This window comes from Giraffa tippelskirchi, chromosome 14 (assembly GCF_054371585.1).
Source record: "Giraffa tippelskirchi isolate mGirTip1 chromosome 14, T2T-mGirTip1v1.2.pri, whole genome shotgun sequence".
Classification (NCBI taxonomy): domain Eukaryota; kingdom Metazoa; phylum Chordata; class Mammalia; order Artiodactyla; family Giraffidae; genus Giraffa; species Giraffa tippelskirchi.
In genome coordinates this window covers 9,097,671-9,116,452 of record NC_137288.1, presented here as the reverse complement: position 1 = coordinate 9,116,452, position 18,782 = coordinate 9,097,671, and the positions used below count along the sequence as shown (strand labels likewise).

At 55.8% G+C, this 18,782-nt stretch overlaps 3 protein-coding genes and 1 long non-coding RNA gene across 4 annotated transcripts in view; 3 read left to right on the top strand and 1 right to left on the bottom strand.

The window, feature by feature from the left end:
• Positions 1-18,782, bottom strand: part of LOC145534148 (uncharacterized) — a 770,273-nt gene that overhangs the window by 253,449 nt on the left and 498,042 nt on the right. The window contains exons 65-66 of the long non-coding RNA XR_014074274.1: positions 12,322-12,433; positions 4,678-4,789 (exon numbers count right to left, since the gene is read on the bottom strand). This is a non-coding gene — a long non-coding RNA (uncharacterized LOC145534148). The remainder of the gene's footprint in view (positions 1-4,677; positions 4,790-12,321; positions 12,434-18,782) is intronic.
• Positions 830-2,688, top strand: LOC145534134 (uncharacterized). The gene is made up of 3 exons (XM_081561507.1): positions 830-1,029; positions 1,429-1,741; positions 1,994-2,688. The coding sequence occupies exons 1-3, from the start codon at positions 895-897 to the stop codon at positions 2,608-2,610; spliced, it is 1,065 nt and encodes a 354-aa protein (XP_081417633.1). The 5' UTR covers positions 830-894; the 3' UTR covers positions 2,611-2,688.
• On the top strand, positions 8,500-10,289 carry LOC145534079 (uncharacterized). Its single transcript, XM_081561448.1, has 3 exons — positions 8,500-8,675; positions 9,071-9,383; positions 9,637-10,289. Exons 1-3 carry the CDS (start codon positions 8,541-8,543, stop codon positions 10,263-10,265), a joined length of 1,077 nt encoding a protein of 358 aa, XP_081417574.1. The 5' UTR covers positions 8,500-8,540; the 3' UTR covers positions 10,266-10,289.
• Positions 12,861-17,937, top strand: LOC145533985 (uncharacterized). Its single transcript, XM_081561345.1, has 3 exons — positions 12,861-16,319; positions 16,719-17,031; positions 17,285-17,937. Exons 1-3 carry the CDS (start codon positions 16,083-16,085, stop codon positions 17,911-17,913), a joined length of 1,179 nt encoding a protein of 392 aa, XP_081417471.1. The 5' UTR covers positions 12,861-16,082; the 3' UTR covers positions 17,914-17,937.

Here is an 18,782-nt window from a genome sequence, read left to right as displayed (position 1 = left end):
AGCCAGAGAGAGACACGGAACCAAAGAGAGGAAAGGAGTCGACGGTCCAGACTTTTCCTCAATCTGCCTCGAAGGTAGAAGCAATGACAGCGCCCTTCCACCCCAGAAGGGGGAAAAGGACGGAAGGTTTGAAGAGGAAAAGACAAGAACGCAGGGAGCCATTAGAAGCTCAGCCACCCGCAGAAGCCGAGCTGGGACACTTGAACAGAATCTCAATGGAAACAGAGGAGCAGAAAGTTGGCTACTCTTTTCTATAAGAGAGGGAGACCTTCGAGTCTTCCTTTCGGTCCTCCAACTTGGATGCAGGGTCTCAAAACAGTCAGGAGGGGGAGTGCCTTTTCCTGGGTACCACGGCGCATCCAGGCCTCGTTCTGCCCCATTCTGTGCTGTGTCAGCCCTGGATGGAATCTTTCTTTCTGAAGTCTCAGCGCACAAGCTCCACGTGATATCGGCCCCAGGTGGAAAGGCATGGAGCTGCTCGTAGGCCGACAGACCTAGGAAGCAGATGGGAGAATGACCACCGCTCTGCAGATGGAGAGACTGGGGCAACCCTGAGGGGCATATGCTTGTCCAGGGCCACACCACTTATGAGAAGAAGGAGCCTGGTCTGAGAGCAGTGGGGTCCTCGGAGCTCAGGCCCTGGCTGAACCCAGGCCTCCCCAGGGCTGTGGGCTGGGCTGTGTGGGTGTCACTGTGCCTGCACATGGCCCAAGGGGGGTGGTCGCGCAGTCAGAAACCCAGAGATTCCCTTGGGAAGTTTTGGGGAAGGGACCTCAGCACGAACCCCAGGAGATGATGTCACCTGCCGGCAACAGAACCCAACAGAACCCGCAGCCCGGGTATCCAGGCCTCCAGAGCGGAGAGGAGCCCCCAGCCAGTTCACTGGCTGCCAGGATGTTCTGCTGTTTGCCCCTGCCCAGAGGCCGGGGCCTCAGGAGTGCTCACAGGCAGTGTGCGCGGGCACCCTGTCGACGTTGGCTCAGGACACCCCCGAGAGGCCTCTGGCCCTTTGCCCGGAGAAACAGAAAGGTAACACGGGGAGCCCCAGGACGGACCAGGCCGCCTCTCCCATGCCACCCGGAAACAGTAGGTCCTTTGCCTGTGTGTGTGGATGCGGGTTTCTTGGGGTGTGTCTCCCTCAAGGAAGCCCAGGCGGATGTGGGGTCAGAAGCCTGCGGACAAGTTGTGTCCACACCCCAGGGGAGAGCAGGCTGGGCGGGATGGGGAGAGTGCGGGCAGCGGCGGCCGCCCAGGCGGACCTCACACCCTCAGGTGGGTCTCTTTCCTCCCGGGTGGGGATCTGAGCAGACACACGTCTCTGACCCTTCTGGGAAGAGAAGTTCGAGCAGGCAGAAGCAGCGGCTCCACTGCCCAGGCCCAGCTCGGAAAACTCCTAGCATGGCTGGCTGACGGTCACTGTCGTTGCAGAGCTTCCCACGTGATGAGGCCGAGGACGGGGACACCCCATCCACCTCCCGGAGGGAGGGGTCGGAGCACCACCCCCCCGCCCGTGAGGCCCAGTGCAGGCTCCAGGTGAGCGTGCCCACGGAGGCATCAGCCCCACCGGGGGAGAAGCGGAGGCGGGGAAGGCCTGCTGCCGAGACACCGCCCAGGATACACCCGGCGGCCCAGTCTGAGGCTGCCACGGAGCTCAGCACACCCGGCTCCGACCCAGAGTCCCGAGAACCCCGGCCTCTGAGGCAGCAGGAGGACCTGGAGCCCAGCACGCCAGAGCACAGAGGTGAGGACGCTGGGGCTGGTGCACGGGAGTGTGTGGGGAGGGGGTGCTGAGCTACACAGGGACGAGTCCCCGAAAGCTGCTGCTGGGCCTGCAGCAAGCGCTGGCCTCACACCCCCCGCCCCCCATCTTGCACACTTCAGTCCCAAAAGACATCCGACGCTGGGTATTCTTTGGGAATCTCTTGGAAGCTTTCTGTCCCGGGAGACGCACATGCCAAGGCTGGCCTGTGGGCAAACTTTGCTTCTCCCCCAGCTCTAGCACTGGCCTCCAACTGGAACCAGGCTCCGCTTCCCAGACCTGTCCCTACAGAGGTGCTGGCTCCAGGTGCAGGACCCAGGGATCCACCGAGGGCAGATGGAGAACCGAGACTTGCCCTCGCAGAGACACCAGGCCAGCTGGGTACTGGCCAGCACACCGGGCAGATCGGATCTCCATGCCTGCAGGACCCCCAGCCCCAGGCACTGATGTCCCACCCCCTCAGCCAGAACCTCCACCTCCACGTGCACCTCTACCTGCTCGGGCTCTGGCAGGAGAACCCGAGGCAGAGGAGGAGTCACCGCCTCGGCAGGGAGAGCCTGCCCTGGCTCCCGCGCAACACCCAGACGCCCACGATGACTCACCCACCCCTGCAGGGAGAACGAGCCCCCGCTCTGGACAGACACCCAGAGCCCTTGCCGGAAACACCACGTCCAGGGGAGCGGTCGGCTCTGCAGCCTCCATCCCCGTCTGCTCACCGTGGACGCTGGCAACTCGGTCTGCCCCCAGGGGACATGGAGTTCCTTTCCCCTGAACTGCTTTGCATTTGCTTTGTTTCCACCTTTCTGGTGATTTTTTTTTTTTGTATGGTTTCCTGTACTTTTGTTGGTTAAGTTGGGATTAGTAAACTTTTTCATCATTGTTGCAATTTGGGAACACTGTTGTGTAACTCTGGTGATACTGTGTTACCATCACCACTTTGTAGTTTCAGACCCGTTTGATCTTTATGCCCCACCCCCCAACAAAGCCTGGATTCAAGGCAAGCACGCCCTGTTCATCCCTTCCCCCGATCCTGAACACAATTTCATCCTTTCTTTGTGCATTCCTTCCTATATTCTTGGTGTCCCCAATCAATGACTCTCAGTGAAATGACTGAAGGAGTGTTTTTTGGACTCTCCAACTACTGTAAGACTCCATTGGAGAGTTCTCATTTGTATGTCATTTGAACTAGCCTTTGATATCTGAAAGGACGGTGTACGTCCTTTCAAGATACCATGTGCCAAACGAAGCCCTTTTGGCAACTGCCATCATTATCTCCAGGCAGGCATTGCTGTGTCAAGGGTGACATCTCAGCCAGAAGGCAGAGGCTGAGCTCGTCTTGTTGCACCAGCTCCCAAAAGAAGCCAAGAACGGGAGCTGGAACAACAAACCACCCCAACACCCAGGAAAGCGTTCTTCATGACAGAAGGCTAGAAAATGACCCAACATCCTTGTGGCCCAGAACCCCTCTAGAAAATCACTGTTCCATAAAAAAGAGAAACACATGGGAAGTTCCAAGGAGAGGCAATGCCCATGGCCCGTGTACTTGAGAGACGGCCTGACCGCTCCGGGGAAGACACGCACCGACGGAACCCCTTGGGAAACAGCAGTGATAGTCCTCACCGTCGTAAGGGTTTCCTCTGGGGACAACCTGCCCGGGGCACCACACGAGGGAGCAGACCGGCTTCTCTTCCTCTGCCCCCACACCATTCACTCATGAAGGCAGCTCAGGTGTTCTCATGCCCTGCCTGCCTGCCTGCCTGGCTCATCCGTGAGCTGTGACCACCTACAGGGCAGGACTCCACCTTCTCCTCTCTGTGTACCGTGAATCTGCACACAGTGGGCTTGCAGAACCTTAGGAGACTTGAGCCATTCCCACTCGAGCCAGAACCCTCCCCAGGAAGGAAAACAGCTGTGGAGTCATTTTGGCCCCAGCACTGGTTCGAAAGCCTGGCGCCTCCTACAGCCTCTACGGTGTGAAGAGGGAGGTCCCTTCTGACAGAGCTTTCCGGGTCTCAGATCTAAGCTGTTGTTTCACTGTCAGCTGTGTCTCTTCCGTTGCAGCCAGGTGGGCCACGCTGCTCCAAAGGAGCTCACAAGCTGAGTTTCAAGGGAGGTATAGAGAGGACAGGGATGGCTACAACGTACTGCAAACTGAGTGAGGGTCCCCACAATCCTCAGCAAAGGTCTGTGGTGTGCAAGTGGGGAGTAGAGGGCCCCCAAGTTCCAAAGGAAGGGAGGTAGTCGGGAGCTAAAGCCCTTGGCCGCTGTGGTAGTAGCTGCAGATGGCAGCTCGTCCACAGTGCACTTCGAATGAGGTCATATGAGCGGGACTCTGGAAATGGCTCCGAAATCGGGAGAAAGGGGTCAGGGTATGTGGGAATCCGGCGGGGGTGGGGGGTGGATGAAGGAAGGTGTCCCTCCTCTCTCCAGTGCAATTTGGTTTGGTGAGTCTCAAAGCTACCAGATGGCACTTCCCAAGTCAGGCCCCCGCAGGAATCAGGGTGGGCTGCGTGCCTCGGCCCCTGCCACAGGGACAAGCCACACCAGTGGCCTCCCTGAGCTCCAATGGCCGGATCTGGGGGTTCTGTCTGGGTGCACACCTCCTTGCTGTGGCCAAGTTCCCCCCTTCTCTGAGCACCAGCTTCATCCTCTCGAATGAGGACATCGATTGCTACCTTGGCACGTTACTCTCTTCATCCTGTGAAGACTCATTAGGCTTATCCTACAATTACTAGCTGGCCCAAAGAGATATCTCCTGAATCCAGATTAAGCTGGAGTCTCCCAGGCTCACCTGGCATGTCTTCCCTGAAGTCTGCCAAAACCCACACCCTTGCATTTCCAGGGACTCCCCTTAGCCAGCTGGGCAGAAAACCCAGCATGGTTCAAACAAGCTGACAGACAAGCGGGAGAGGACTCACGGGCAGACGGCTTCCCTCAGGTCGCGGGTGGAGCTCTGGGACCACAGCAGCAACGGGCCATCCCAGGCCCTGGGCTCAGCAGCGCCCTCATTCTCAGGCCGGCGGCTCTGCCCTGAGGGGAGCAGGAAGGTCACCAACTGCCGCAGGCGGGCCTCACGCCCCTCCCACTGCTGGAGCCTGACCTCCCCCGGCCCCACCCCTTCCCCTACCCCAGCAGGACGACAGCTCGTCTTCCCCTGGCTTCCAACGGGAGGCCCGGCCCTGGGCCCCGATTGGGCACTGCCCCAGCCCGGAGCCAATCACAGTGGCCAGGGAGGTGGAACGCACCGATTGGCCAGGGCCAGGTCATGTGACCATACTCCCCAGGAAACTCAAATATTACCAAGGTTCCCTAAGAAACCAATGAACAGAATTATCCAGTAAAGGCAAACCGTGCTTTTTAATGAGGCCAATGTCACAGAAAAAAAAAAAAAAGCTTCACAATGAACTGCTCAAGGAAGCTACTAAATAAACTTTCAGAAAAGTTTAGTAGTTTTTTTTTTTTTTTTAATAGGGTGACGGAGAGCTATACCTTTCCCGTCTATGTGAATTTAGGTTTAAACTAGATTTCCCTTGGCTATTATATAAGACAAAAAAACCCACATCCCCACCTTTCACTCCCCCCCACCCCCAAAAAGTGTTTTAATCTATAGAATTTTTGTGTCCTCAGTTGTGTCTGATTCGCGGCAACTCACGAACTCTACACAGCCAGGCTCTTCCGTCCATGGAATTCAGGGCAATTTTTTCTGTCCCAGTAAATGCCCACCCTGGGTGATCCAAAGGCAAGGGCTCAGAGGCTCCTGAGAGACTAACTCCTTTCAGCTGAGCACAGAGCTGGCTCCTCACTGGGATGCCTGTGGCCTGGGGCTCCCTGAGGGGAGAGCAGCACTCGCCCCACCGTGTGGTCACTGCTGGAAGTGCAGGCTGCTTCTCACTCCCCCTTGACAGTGTCCCTGAGGGCAGAACAGTGTGAATCGAATCAAGGTGGAAATGCAAACTCCAATGCAACCAAACTCCCCACAAGGTCTCTAAAACCACTCAGGAACAGGGAATTGGAAACTGCAGGGGATGACAGGAATGGAGATGGAGACTTGACACCTTACACCGAGTTCACTTCCAGTTATCCCTAGACAAACTTTCCATGAAAACTTGTCACAAATCTCGAAGAACAATGAGCAGAAACCGGACACGTGCTTTGAGTCTTCACACACAAAACTAAAAGCCAGTCCACAAAAAAAAAAAAAAAAACCCAGAGAATACAGTGGACTTTGCAAAATCAAAGATATCTACTGTGGGAAAGACCTCACGACAAAAGCAAAAGACAGGTCATACATCGCGAGACGAATGAGTGGAAACACAAAGCTTATCAAGGATGTGTCTCCAAACAGACAAAGAACACCAACACAACAAGCCTGTGAAAACTAGGGAAAGGTCTGAAGGGACACCAGACTGAGGAAGACACACACAGAGGATCCCGGATGATGTCCAGCACTGAGGGCCTGAAGAAACAACAGTCTAGTTGCACCCCCTCAGGCCTGTGTGACCGTGGATGAGGCCTCTGTTTCCCGGTGGCTCTGAGAGATGGACAGGGAGGAAGGGGAAGAGAAGTCACTTGCATTTCTAATACTCACAGCAAAGTCTTCCAACGAGAAGGGAATTATCACCCCCACTGACAATGCCATTCACTGAAGTGATACCCACCAGTCCATCTAACCCAGAAGGGAAGGATGGACCTGTTCTCACAAAACGGCGAGAGATGGAAGAAGGAAGATCAAGCCCACACCAATCACTGGAAAGAGAAGCTGTGCTCAGGGCTTGAAAGAATTCCTATTGGGAAAATGATGTCACAGCCCCACAAGGCAATCCACAGCTTCGATGCTATTCCTCCCAAAATGCCAATGCATTTTCGCACCGAACAAAGAATTGCAAAAGGGGTACGGAGACAGAAAAGAGCCTAAACTGTCAATACAATCCGACGAAAAAGCCCCGATACGGACATCCAAGGTTGTGTGAAAGGAAATTAGACGACCAAACTAGGATCCTCAGGAGAGCATCGGAGAAGGCAATGGCGACCCACTCCAGTACTCTTGCCTGGAAAACGTCCTGGACGGAGGAGCCTGGTAGGCTGCAGGCCATGGGGTCACGCAGAGTCAGACACGACTGAAGTGACTTAGCCGCAGCAGCAGCAGCAGGACAGTATGCTATTGGGAATACAACAACACACACAGATCCAGATCGATGGAATAAAGTGGAGGGTCCAGAAACAAACCCCAGCATCCATGGTCAACTCATCTCTGACACAGAAGGGGAGAATATCCAAATGGGAACAAGAAAGCCTCTTCAATCAATGTCCATGGGAAAACCAGACAGCTACATCTGAAGAACGCTATTGGTTTTGATCTCATACCACCTCAATATAGGGGGAAAACCTCACCCTAAAGACTGATGTCATGAGATAGCTAGAAAGAAGCGTAGGTCAAAGGCTCCTTAACATCAGAGTCTCCTTGCCATTTGCTGGGCGGAGGTCGAAATGGGTCTCTTCAAGTAAGGCAAAGAGGTACACGAAGTACACCCATGGGTTTCCATCCAATGGAACCTCTTCACAACAGAGAAGCTAAGCATTCACAAATGCAAAAGATAGGAAACAGAACATGAGAGACTCCTTGCAAGTGGTGTATCTGAGAAGGGGTTCATATGGAAAGAGACGAAGAATGCACAGCACTCAGATTCCAAGAAACAACACCACCACCACCCTTGACCCTTCCCCCATGACCAACTCCGACCTAAAGCCTTTCTCTCCCTCTAACCTATCCCTAAAACATAACCCTCATCTAATCATATACATGTGCATCCCTAGCATCCATCCATCCACACACGAGAGAGAAAGAGGAAGACACAGACGGAACTGAGAAAGGAAAAGAGAGGGACACAGCCAGAGAGAGACACGGAACCAAAGAGAGGAAAGGAGTCGACGATCCAGACTTTTCCTCAATCTGCCTCGAAGGTAGAAGCAATGACAGCGCCCTTCCACCCCAGAAGGGGGAAAAGGACGGAAGGTTTGGAGAGGAAAAGACAAGAACGCAGGGAGCCATTAGAAGCTCAGCCACCCGCAGAAGCCGAGCTGGGACACTTGAACAGAATCTCAATGGAAACAGAGGAGCAGAAAGTTGGCTACTCTTTTCTATAAGAGAGGGAGACCTTCGAGTCTTCCTTTCGGTCCTCCAACTTGGATGCGGGGTCTCGAAACAGTCAGGAGGGGGAGTGCCTTTTCCTGGGTACCACGGCACATCCAGGCCTCGTTCTGCCCCATTCTGTGCTGTGTCAGCCCTGGATGGAATCTTTCTTTCTGAAGTCTCAGCGCACAAGCTCCACGTGATATCGGCCCCAGGTGGAAAGGCATGGAGCTGCTCGTAGGCCGACAGACCTAGGAAGCAGATGGGAGAATGACCACCACTCTGCAGATGGAGAGACTGGGGCAACCCTGAGGGGCATATGCTTGTCCAGGGCCACACCACTTATGAGAAGAAGGAGCCTGGTCTGAGAGCAGTGGGGTCCTCGGAGCTCAGGCCCTGGCTGAACCCAGGCCTCCCCAGGGCTGTGGGCTGGGCTGTGTGGGTGTCACTGTGCCTGCACATGGCCTAAGGGGGGTGGTCGAGCAGTCAGAAACCCAGAGATTCCCTTGGGAAGTTTTGGGGAAGGGACCTCAGCACGAACCCCAGGAGATGATGTCACCTGCCGGCAACAGAACCCAACAGAACCCGCAGCCCGGGTATCCAGGCCTCCAGAGCGGAGAGGAGCCCCCAGCCAGTTCACTGGCTGCCAGGATGTTCTGCTGTTTGCCCCTGCCCAGAGGCCGGGGCCTCAGGAGTGCTCACAGGCAGTGTGCGCGGGCACCCTGTCGACGTTGGCTCAGGACACCCCCGAGAGGCCTCTGGCCCTTTGCCCGGAGAAACAGAAAGGTAACACGGGGAGCCCCAGGACGGACCAGGCCGCCTCTCCCATGCCACCCGGAAACACCGGGTCCTTTGCCTGTGTGGATGCGGGTTTCTTGGGGTGTGTCTCCCTCAAGGAAGCCCAGGCGGATGTGGGGTCAGAAGCCTGCGGACAAGTTGTGTCCACACCCCAGGGGAGAGCAGGCTGGGCGGGATGGGGAGAGTGCGGGCAGCGGCGGCCGCCCAGGCGGACCTCACACCCTCAGGTGGGTCTCTTTCCTCCCGGGTGGGGATCTGAGCAGACACACGTCTCTGACCCTTCTGGGAAGAGAAGTTCGAGCAGGCAGAAGCAGCGGCTCCACTGCCCAGGCCCAGCTCGGAAAACTCCTAGCATGGCTGGCTGACGGTCACTGTCGTTGCAGAGCTTCCCACGTGATGAGGCCGAGGACGGGGACACCCCATCCACCTCCCGGAGGGAGGGGTCGGAGCACCACCCCCCCGCCCGTGAGGCCCAGTGCAGGCTCCAGGTGAGCGTGCCCACGGAGGCATCAGCCCCACCGGGGGAGAAGCGGAGGCGGGGAAGGCCTGCTGCCGAGACACCGCCCAGGATACACCCGGCGGCCCAGTCTGAGGCTGCCACGGAGCTCAGCACACCCGGCTCCGACCCAGAGTCCCGAGAACCCCGGCCTCTGAGGCAGCAGGAGGACCTGGAGCCCAGCACGCCAGAGCACAGAGGTGAGGACGCTGGGGCTGGTGCACGGGAGTGTGTGGGGAGGGGGTGCTGAGCTACACAGGGACGAGTCCCCGAAAGCTGCTGCTGGGCCTGCAGCAAGCGCTGGCCTCACACCCCCCCGCCCCCCATCTTGCACACTTCAGTCCCAAAAGACATCCGACGCTGGGTATTCTTTGGGAATCTCTTGGAAGCTTTCTGTCCCGGGAGACGCACATGCCAAGGCTGGCCTGTGGGCAAACTTTGCTTCTCCCCCAGCTCTAGCACTGGCCTCCAACTGGAACCAGGCTCCGCTTCCCAGACCTGTCCCTACAGAGGTGCTGGCTCCAGGTGCAGGACCCAGGGATCCACCGAGGGCAGATGGAGAACCGAGACTTGCCCTCGCAGAGACACCAGGCCAGCTGGGTACTGGCCAGCACACCGGGCAGATCGGATCTCCATGCCTGCAGGACCCCCAGCCCCAGGCACTGATGTCCCACCCCCTCAGCCAGAACCTCCACCTCCACGTGCACCTCTACCTGCTCGGGCTCTGGCAGGAGAACCCGAGGCAGAGGAGGAGTCACCGCCTCGGCAGGGAGAGCCTGCCCTGGCTCCCGCGCAACACCCAGACGCCCACGATGACTCACCCACCCCTGCAGGGAGAACGAGCCCCCGCTCTGGACAGACACCCAGAGCCCTTGCCGGAAACACCACGTCCAGGGGAGCGGTCGGCTCTGCAGCCTCCATCCCCGTCTGCTCACCGTGGACGCTGGCAACTCGGTCTGCCCCCAGGGGACATGGAGTTCCTTTCCCCTGAACTGCTTTGCATTTGCTTTGTTTCCACCTTTCTGGTGATGTTTTATTTTTTGTATGGTTTCCTGTACTTTTGTTGGTTAAGTTGGGATTAGTAAACTTTTTCATCATTGTTGCAATTTGGGAACACTGTTGTGTAACTCTGGTGATACTGTGTTACCATCACCACTTTGTAGTTTCAGACCCGTTTGATCTTTATGCCCCACCCCCCAACAAAGCCTGGATTCAAGGCAAGCACGCCCTGTTCATCCCTTCCCCCGATCCTGAACACAATTTCATCCTTTCTTTGTGCATTCCTTCCTATATTCTTGGTGTCCCCAATCAATGACTCTCAGTGAAATGACTGACGGAGTGTTTTTTGGACTCTCCAACTACTGTAAGACTCCATTGGAGAGTTCTCATTTGTATGTCATTTGAACTAGCCTTTGATATCTGAAAGGACGGTGTACGTCCTTTCAAGATACCATGTGCCAAACGAAGCCCTTTTGGCAACTGCCATCATTATCTCCAGGCAGGCATTGCTGTGTCAAGGGTGACATCTCAGCCAGAAGGCAGAGGCTGAGCTCGTCTTGTTGCACCAGCTCCCAAAAGAAGCCAAGAAAGGGAGCTGGAACAACAAACCACCCCAACACCCAGGAAAGCGTTCTTCATGACAGAAGGCTAGAAAATGACCCAACATCCTTGTGGCCCAGAACCCCTCTAGAAAATCACTGTTCCATAAAAAAGAGAAACACATGGGAAGTTCCAAGGAGAGGCAATGCCCATGGCCCGTGTACTTGAGAGACGGCCTGACCGCTCCGGGGAAGACACGCACCGACGGAACCCCTTGGGAAACAGCAGTGATAGTCCTCACCGTCGTAAGGGTTTCCTCTGGGGACAACCTGCCCGGGGCACCACACGAGGGAGCAGACCGGCTTCTCTTCCTCTGCCCCCACACCATTCACTCATGAAGGCAGCTCAGGTGTTCTCATGCCCTGCCTGCCTGCCTGCCTGGCTCATCCGTGAGCTGTGACCACCTACAGGGCAGGACTCCACCTTCTCCTCTCTGTGTACCGTGAATCTGCACACAGTGGGCTTGCAGAACCTTAGGAGACTTGAGCCATTCCCACTCGAGCCAGAACCCTCCCGAGGAAGGAAAACAGCTGTGGAGTCGTTTTGGCCCCAGCACTGGTTCGAAAGCCTGGCGCCTCCTACAGCCTCTACGGTGTGAAGAGGGAGGTCCCTTCTGACAGAGCTTTCCGGGTCTCAGATCTAAGCTGTTGTTTCACTGTCAGCTGTGTCTCTTCCGTTGCAGCCAGGTGGGCCACGCTGCTCCAAAGGAGCTCACAAGCTGAGTTTCAAGGGAGGTATAGAGAGGACAGGGATGGCTACAACGTACTGCAAACTGAGTGAGGGTCCCCACAATCCTCAGCAAAGGTCTGTGGTGTGCAAGTGGGGAGTAGAGGGCCCCCAAGTTCCAAAGGAAGGGAGGTAGTCGGGAGCTAAAGCCCTTGGCCGCTGTGGTAGTAGCTGCAGATGGCAGCTCGTCCACAGTGCACTTCGAATGAGGTCATATGAGCGGGACTCTGGAAATGGCTCCGAAATCGGGAGAAAGGGGTCAGGGTATGTGGGAATCCGGCGGGGGTGGGGGGTGGATGAAGGAAGGTGTCCCTCCTCTCTCCAGTGCAATTTGGTTTGGTGAGTCTCAAAGCTACCAGATGGCACTTCCCAAGTCAGGCCCCCGCAGGAATCAGGGTGGGCTGCGTGCCTCGGCCCCTGCCACAGGGACAAGCCACACCAGTGGCCTCCCTGAGCTCCAATGGCCGGATCTGGGGGTTCTGTCTGGGTGCACACCTCCTTGCTGTGGCCAAGTTCCCCCCTTCTCTGAGCACCAGCTTCATCCTCTCGAATGAGGACATCGATTGCTACCTTGGCACGTTACTCTCTTCATCCTGTGAAGACTCATTAGGCTTATCCTACAATTACTAGCTGGCCCGAAGAGATATCTCCTGAATCCAGATTAAGCTGGAGTCTCCCAGGCTCATCTGGCATGTCTTCCCTGAAGTCTGCCAAAACCCACACCCTTGCATTTCCAGGGACTCCCCTTAGCCAGCTGGGCAGAAAACCCAGCATGGTTCAAACAAGCTGACAGACAAGCGGGAGAGGACTCACGGGCAGACGGCTTCCCTCAGGTCTCGGGTGGAGCTCTGGGACCACAGCAGCAACGGGCCATCCCAGGCCCTGGGCTCAGCAGCGCCCTCATTCTCAGGCCGGCGGCTCTGCCCTGAGGGGAGCAGGAAGGTCACCAACTGCCGCAGGCGGGCCTCACGCCCCTCCCACTGCTGGAGCCTGACCTCCCCCGGCCCCACCCCTTCCCCTACCCCAGCAGGACGACAGCTCGTCTTCCCCTGGCTTCCAACGGGAGGCCCGGCCCTGGGCCCCGATTGGGCACTGCCCCAGCCCGGAGCCAATCACAGTGGCCAGGGAGGTGGAACGCACCGATTGGCCAGGGCCAGGTCATGTGACCATACTCCCCAGGAAACTCAAATATTACCAAGGTTCCCTAAGAAACCAATGAACAGAATTATCCAGTAAAGGCAAACCGTGCTTTTTAATGAGGCCAATGTCACAGAAAAAAAAAAAAAAAGCTTCACAATGAACTGCTCAAGGAAGCTACTAAATAAACTTTCAGAAAAGTTTAGTAGTTTTTTTTTTTTTTTAATAGGGTGACGGAGAGCTATACCTTTCCCGTCTATGTGAATTTAGGTTTAAACTAGATTTCCCTTGGCTATTATATAAGACAAAAAAACCCACATCCCCCCCTTTCACTCCCCCCCACCCCCAAAAAGTGTTTTAATCTATAGAATTTTTGTGTCCTCAGTTGTGTCTGATTCGCGGCAACTCACGAACTCTACACAGCCAGGCTCTTCCGTCCATGGAATTCAGGGCAATTTTTTCTGTCCCAGTAAATGCCCACCCTGGGTGATCCAAAGGCAAGGGCTCAGAGGCTCCTGGAGACTAACTCCTTTCAGCTGAGCACAGAGCTGGCTCCTCACTGGGATGCCTGTGGCCTGGGGCTCCCTGAGGGGAGAGCAGCACTCGCCCCACCGTGTGGTCACTGCTGGAAGTGCAGGCTGCTCCTCACTCCCCCTTGACAGTGTCCCTGAGGGCAGAACAGTGTGAATCGAATCAAGGTGGAAATGCAAACTCCAATGCAACCAAACTCCCCACAAGGTCTCTAAAACCACTCAGGAACAGGGAATTGGAAACTGCAGGGGATGACAGGAATGGAGATGGAGACTTGACACCTTACACCGAGTTCACTTCCAGTTATCCCTAGACAAACTTTCCATGAAAACTTGTCACAAATCTCGAAGAACAATGAGCAGAAACCGGACACGTGCTTTGAGTCTTCACACACAAAACTAAAAGCCAGTCCACAAAAAAAAAAAAAAAAAACCCAGAGAATACAGTGGACTTTGCAAAATCAAAGATATCTACTGTGGGAAAGACCTCATGACAAAAGCAAAAGACAGGTCATACATCGCGAGACGAATGAGTGGAAACACAAAGCTTATCAAGGATGTGTCTCCAAACAGACAAAGAACACCAACACAACAAGCCTGTGAAAACTAGGGAAAGGTCTGAAGGGACACCAGACTGAGGAAGACACACACAGAGGATCCCGGATGATGTCCAGCACTGAGGGCCTGAAGAAACAACAGTCTAGTTGCACCCCCTCAGGCCTGTGTGACCGTGGATGAGGCCTCTGTTTCCCGGTGGCTCTGAGAGATGGACAGGGAGGAAGGGGAAGAGAAGTCACTTGCATTTCTAATACTCACAGCAAAGTCTTCCAACGAGAAGGGAATTATCACCCCCACTGACAATGCCATTCACTGAAGTGATACCCACCAGTCCATCTAACCCAGAAGGGAAGGATGGACCTGTTCTCACAAAACGGCGAGAGATGGAAGAAGGAAGATCAAGCCCACACCAATCACTGGAAAGAGAAGCTGTGCTCAGGGCTTGAAAGAATTCCTATTGGGAAAATGATGTCACAGCCCCACAAGGCAATCCACAGCTTCGATGCTATTCCTCCCAAAATGCCAATGCATTTTCGCACCGAACAAAGAATTGCAAAAGGGGTACGGAGACAGAAAAGAGCCTAAACTGTCAATACAATCCGACGAAAAAGCCCCGATACGGACATCCAAGGTTGTGTGAAAGGAAATTAGACGACCAAACTAGGATCCTCAGGAGAGTATCGGAGAAGGCAATGGCGACCCACTCCAGTACTCTTGCCTGGAAAACGTCCTGGACGGAGGAGCCTGGTAGGCTGCAGGCCATGGGGTCATGCAGAGTCAGACACGACTGAAGTGACTTAGCCGCAGCAGCAGCAGCAGGACAGTATGCTATTGGGAATACAACAACACACACAGATCCAGATCGATGGAATAAAGTGGAGGGTCCAGAAACAAACCCCAGCATCCATGGTCAACTCATCTCTGACACAGAAGGGGAGAATATCCAAATGGGAACAAGAAAGCCTCTTCAATCAATGTCCATGGGAAAACCAGACAGCTACATCTGAAGAACGCTATTGGTTTTGATCTCATACCACCTCAATATAGGGGGAAAACCTCACCCTAAAGACTGATGTCATGAGATAGCTAGAAAGAAGCGTAGGTCAAAGGCTCCTTAACATCAGAGTCTCCTTGCCATTTGCTGGGCGGAGGTCGAAATGGGTCTCTTCAAGTAAGGCAAAGAGGTACACGGAGTACACCCATGGGTTTCCATCCAATGGAACCTCTTCACAACAGAGAAGCTAAGCATTCACAAATGCAAAAGATAGGAAACAGAACATGAGAGACTCCTTGCAAGTGGTGTATCTGAGAAGGGGTTCATATGGAAAGAGACGAAGAATGCACAGCACTCAGATTCCAAGAAACAACACCACCACCACCCTTGACCCTTCCCCCATGACCAACTCCGACCTAAAGCCTTTCTCTCCCTCTAACCTATCCCTAAAACATAACCCTCATCTAATCATATACATGTGCATCCCTAGCATCCATCCATCCACACACGAGAGAGAAAGAGGAAGACACAGACGGAACTGAGAAAGGAAAAGAGAGGGACACAGCCAGAGAGAGACACGGAACCAAAGAGAGGAAAGGAGTCGACGGTCCAGACTTTTCCTCAATCTGCCTCGAAGGTAGAAGCAATGACAGCGCCCTTCCACCCCAGAAGGGGGAAAAGGACGGAAGGTTTGGAGAGGAAAAGACAAGAACGCAGGGAGCCATTAGAAGCTCAGCCACCCGCAGAAGCCGAGCTGGGACACTTGAACAGAATCTCAATGGAAACAGAGGAGCAGAAAGTTGGCTACTCTTTTCTATAAGAGAGGGAGACCTTCGAGTCTTCCTTTCGGTCCTCCAACTTGGATGCGGGGTCTCAAAACAGTCAGGAGGGGGAGTGCCTTTTCCTGGGTACCACGGCACATCCAGGCCTCGTTCTGCCCCATTCTGTGCTGTGTCAGCCCTGGATGGAATCTTTCTTTCTGAAGTCTCAGCGCACAAGCTCCACGTGATATCGGCCCCAGGTGGAAAGGCATGGAGCTGCTCGTAGGCCGACAGACCTAGGAAGCAGATGGGAGAATGACCACCACTCTGCAGATGGAGAGACTGGGGCAACCCTGAGGGGCATATGCTTGTCCAGGGCCACACCACTTATGAGAAGAAGGAGCCTGGTCTGAGAGCAGTGGGGTCCTCGGAGCTCAGGCCCTGGCTGAACCCAGGCCTCCCCAGGGCTGTGGGCTGGGCTGTGTGGGTGTCACTGTGCCTGCACATGGCCTAAGGGGGGTGGTCGAGCAGTCAGAAACCCAGAGATTCCCTTGGGAAGTTTTGGGGAAGGGACCTCAGCACGAACCCCAGGAGATGATGTCACCTGCCGGCAACAGAACCCAACAGAACCCGCAGCCCGGGTATCCAGGCCTCCAGAGCGGAGAGGAGCCCCCAGCCAGTTCACTGGCTGCCAGGATGTTCTGCTGTTTGCCCCTGCCCAGAGGCCGGGGCCTCAGGAGTGCTCACAGGCAGTGTGCGCGGGCACCCTGTCGACGTTGGCTCAGGACACCCCCGAGAGGCCTCTGGCCCTTTGCCCGGAGAAACAGAAAGGTAACACGGGGAGCCCCAGGACGGACCAGGCCGCCTCTCCCATGCCACCCGGAAACACCGGGTCCTTTGCCTGTGTGTGTGGATGCGGGTTTCTTGGGGTGTGTCTCCCTCAAGGAAGCCCAGGCGGATGTGGGGTCAGAAGCCTGCGGACAAGTTGTGTCCACACCCCAGGGGAGAGCAGGCTGGGCGGGATGGGGAGAGTGCGGGCAGCGGCGGCCGCCCAGGCGGACCTCACACCCTCAGGTGGGTCTCTTTCCTCCCGGGTGGGGATCTGAGCAGACACACGTCTCTGACCCTTCTGGGAAGAGAAGTTCGAGCAGGCAGAAGCAGCGGCTCCACTGCCCAGGCCCAGCTCGGAAAACTCCTAGCATGGCTGGCTGACGGTCACTGTCGTTGCAGAGCTTCCCACGTGATGAGGCCGAGGACGGGGACACCCCATCCACCTCCCGGAGGGAGGGGTCGGAGCACCACCCCCCCGCCCGTGAGGCCCAGTGCAGGCTCCAGGTGAGCGTGCCCACGGAGGCATCAGCCCCACCGGGGGAGAAGCGGAGGCGGGGAAGGCCTGCTGCCGAGACACCGCCCAGGATACACCCGGCGGCCCAGTCTGAGGCTGCCACGGAGCTCAGCACACCCGGCTCCGACCCAGAGTCCCGAGAACACCGGCCTCTGAGGCAGCAGGAGGACCTGGAGCCCAGCACGCCAGAGCACAGAGGTGAGGACGCTGGGGCTGGTGCACGGGAGTGTGTGGGGAGGGGGTGCTGAGCTACACAGGGACGAGTCCCCGAAAGCTGCTGCTGGGCCTGCAGCAAGCGCTGGCCTCACACCCCCCCGCCCCCCATCTTGCACACTTCAGTCCCAAAAGACATCCGACGCTGGGTATTCTTTGGGAATCTCTTGGAAGCTTTCTGTCCCGGGAGACGCACATGCCAAGGCTGGCCTGTGGGCAAACTTTGCTTCTCCCCCAGCTCTAGCACTGGCCTCCAACTGGAACCAGGCTCCGCTTCCCAGACCTGTCCCTACAGAGGTGCTGGCTCCAGGTGCAGGACCCAGGGATCCACCGAGGGCAGATGGAGAACCGAGACTTGCCCTCGCAGAGACACCAGGCCAGCTGGGTACTGGCCAGCACACCGGGCAGATCGGATCTCCATGCCTGCAGGACCCCCAGCCCCAGGCACTGATGTCCCACCCCCTCAGCCAGAACCTCCACCTCCACGTGCACCTCTACCTGCTCGGGCTCTGGCAGGAGAACCCGAGGCAGAGGAGGAGTCACCGCCTCGGCAGGGAGAGCCTGCCCTGGCTCCCGCGCAACACCCAGACGCCCACGATGACTCACCCACCCCTGCAGGGAGAACGAGCCCCCGCTCTGGACAGACACCCAGAGCCCTTGCCGGAAACACCACGTCCAGGGGAGCGGTCGGCTCTGCAGCCTCCATCCCCGTCTGCTCACCGTGGACGCTGGCAACTCGGTCTGCCCCCAGGGGACATGGAGTTCCTTTCCCCTGAACTGCTTTGCATTTGCTTTGTTTCCACCTTTCTGGTGATGTTTTATTTTTTGTATGGTTTCCTGTACTTTTGTTGGTTAAGTTGGGATTAGTAAACTTTTTCATCATTGTTGCAATTTGGGAACACTGTTGTGTAACTCTGGTGATACTGTGTTACCATCACCACTTTGTAGTTTCAGACCCGTTTGATCTTTATGCCCCACCCCCCAACAAAGCCTGGATTCAAGGCAAGCACGCCCTGTTCATCCCTTCCCCCGATCCTGAACACAATTTCATCCTTTCTTTGTGCATTCCTTCCTATATTCTTGGTGTCCCCAATCAATGACTCTCAGTGAAATGACTGAAGGAGTGTTTTTTGGACTCTCCAACTACTGTAAGACTCCATTGGAGAGTTCTCATTTGTATGTCATTTGAACTAGCCTTTGATATCTGAAAGGACGGTGTACGTCCTTTCAAGATACCATGTGCCAAACGAAGCCCTTTTGGCAACTGCCATCATTATCTCCAGGCAGGCATTGCTGTGTCAAGGGTGACATCTCAGCCAGAAGGCAGAGGCTGAGCTCGTCTTGTTGCACCAGCTCCCAAAAGAAGCCAAGAAAGGGAGCTGGAACAACAAACCACCCCAACACCCAGGAAAGCGTTCTTCATGACAGAAGGCTAGAAAATGACCCAACATCCTTGTGGCCCAGAACCCCTCTAGAAAATCACTGTTCCATAAAAAAGAGAAACACATGGGAAGTTCCAAGGAGAGGCAATGCCCATGGCCCGTGTACTTGAGAGACGGCCTGACCGCTCCGGGGAAGACACGCACCGACGGAACCCCTTGGGAAACAGCAGTGATAGTCCTCACCGTCGTAAGGGTTTCCTCTGGGGACAACCTGCCCGGGGCACCACACGAGGGAGCAGACCGGCTTCTCTTCCTCTGCCCCCACACCATTCACTCATGAAGGCAGCTCAGGTG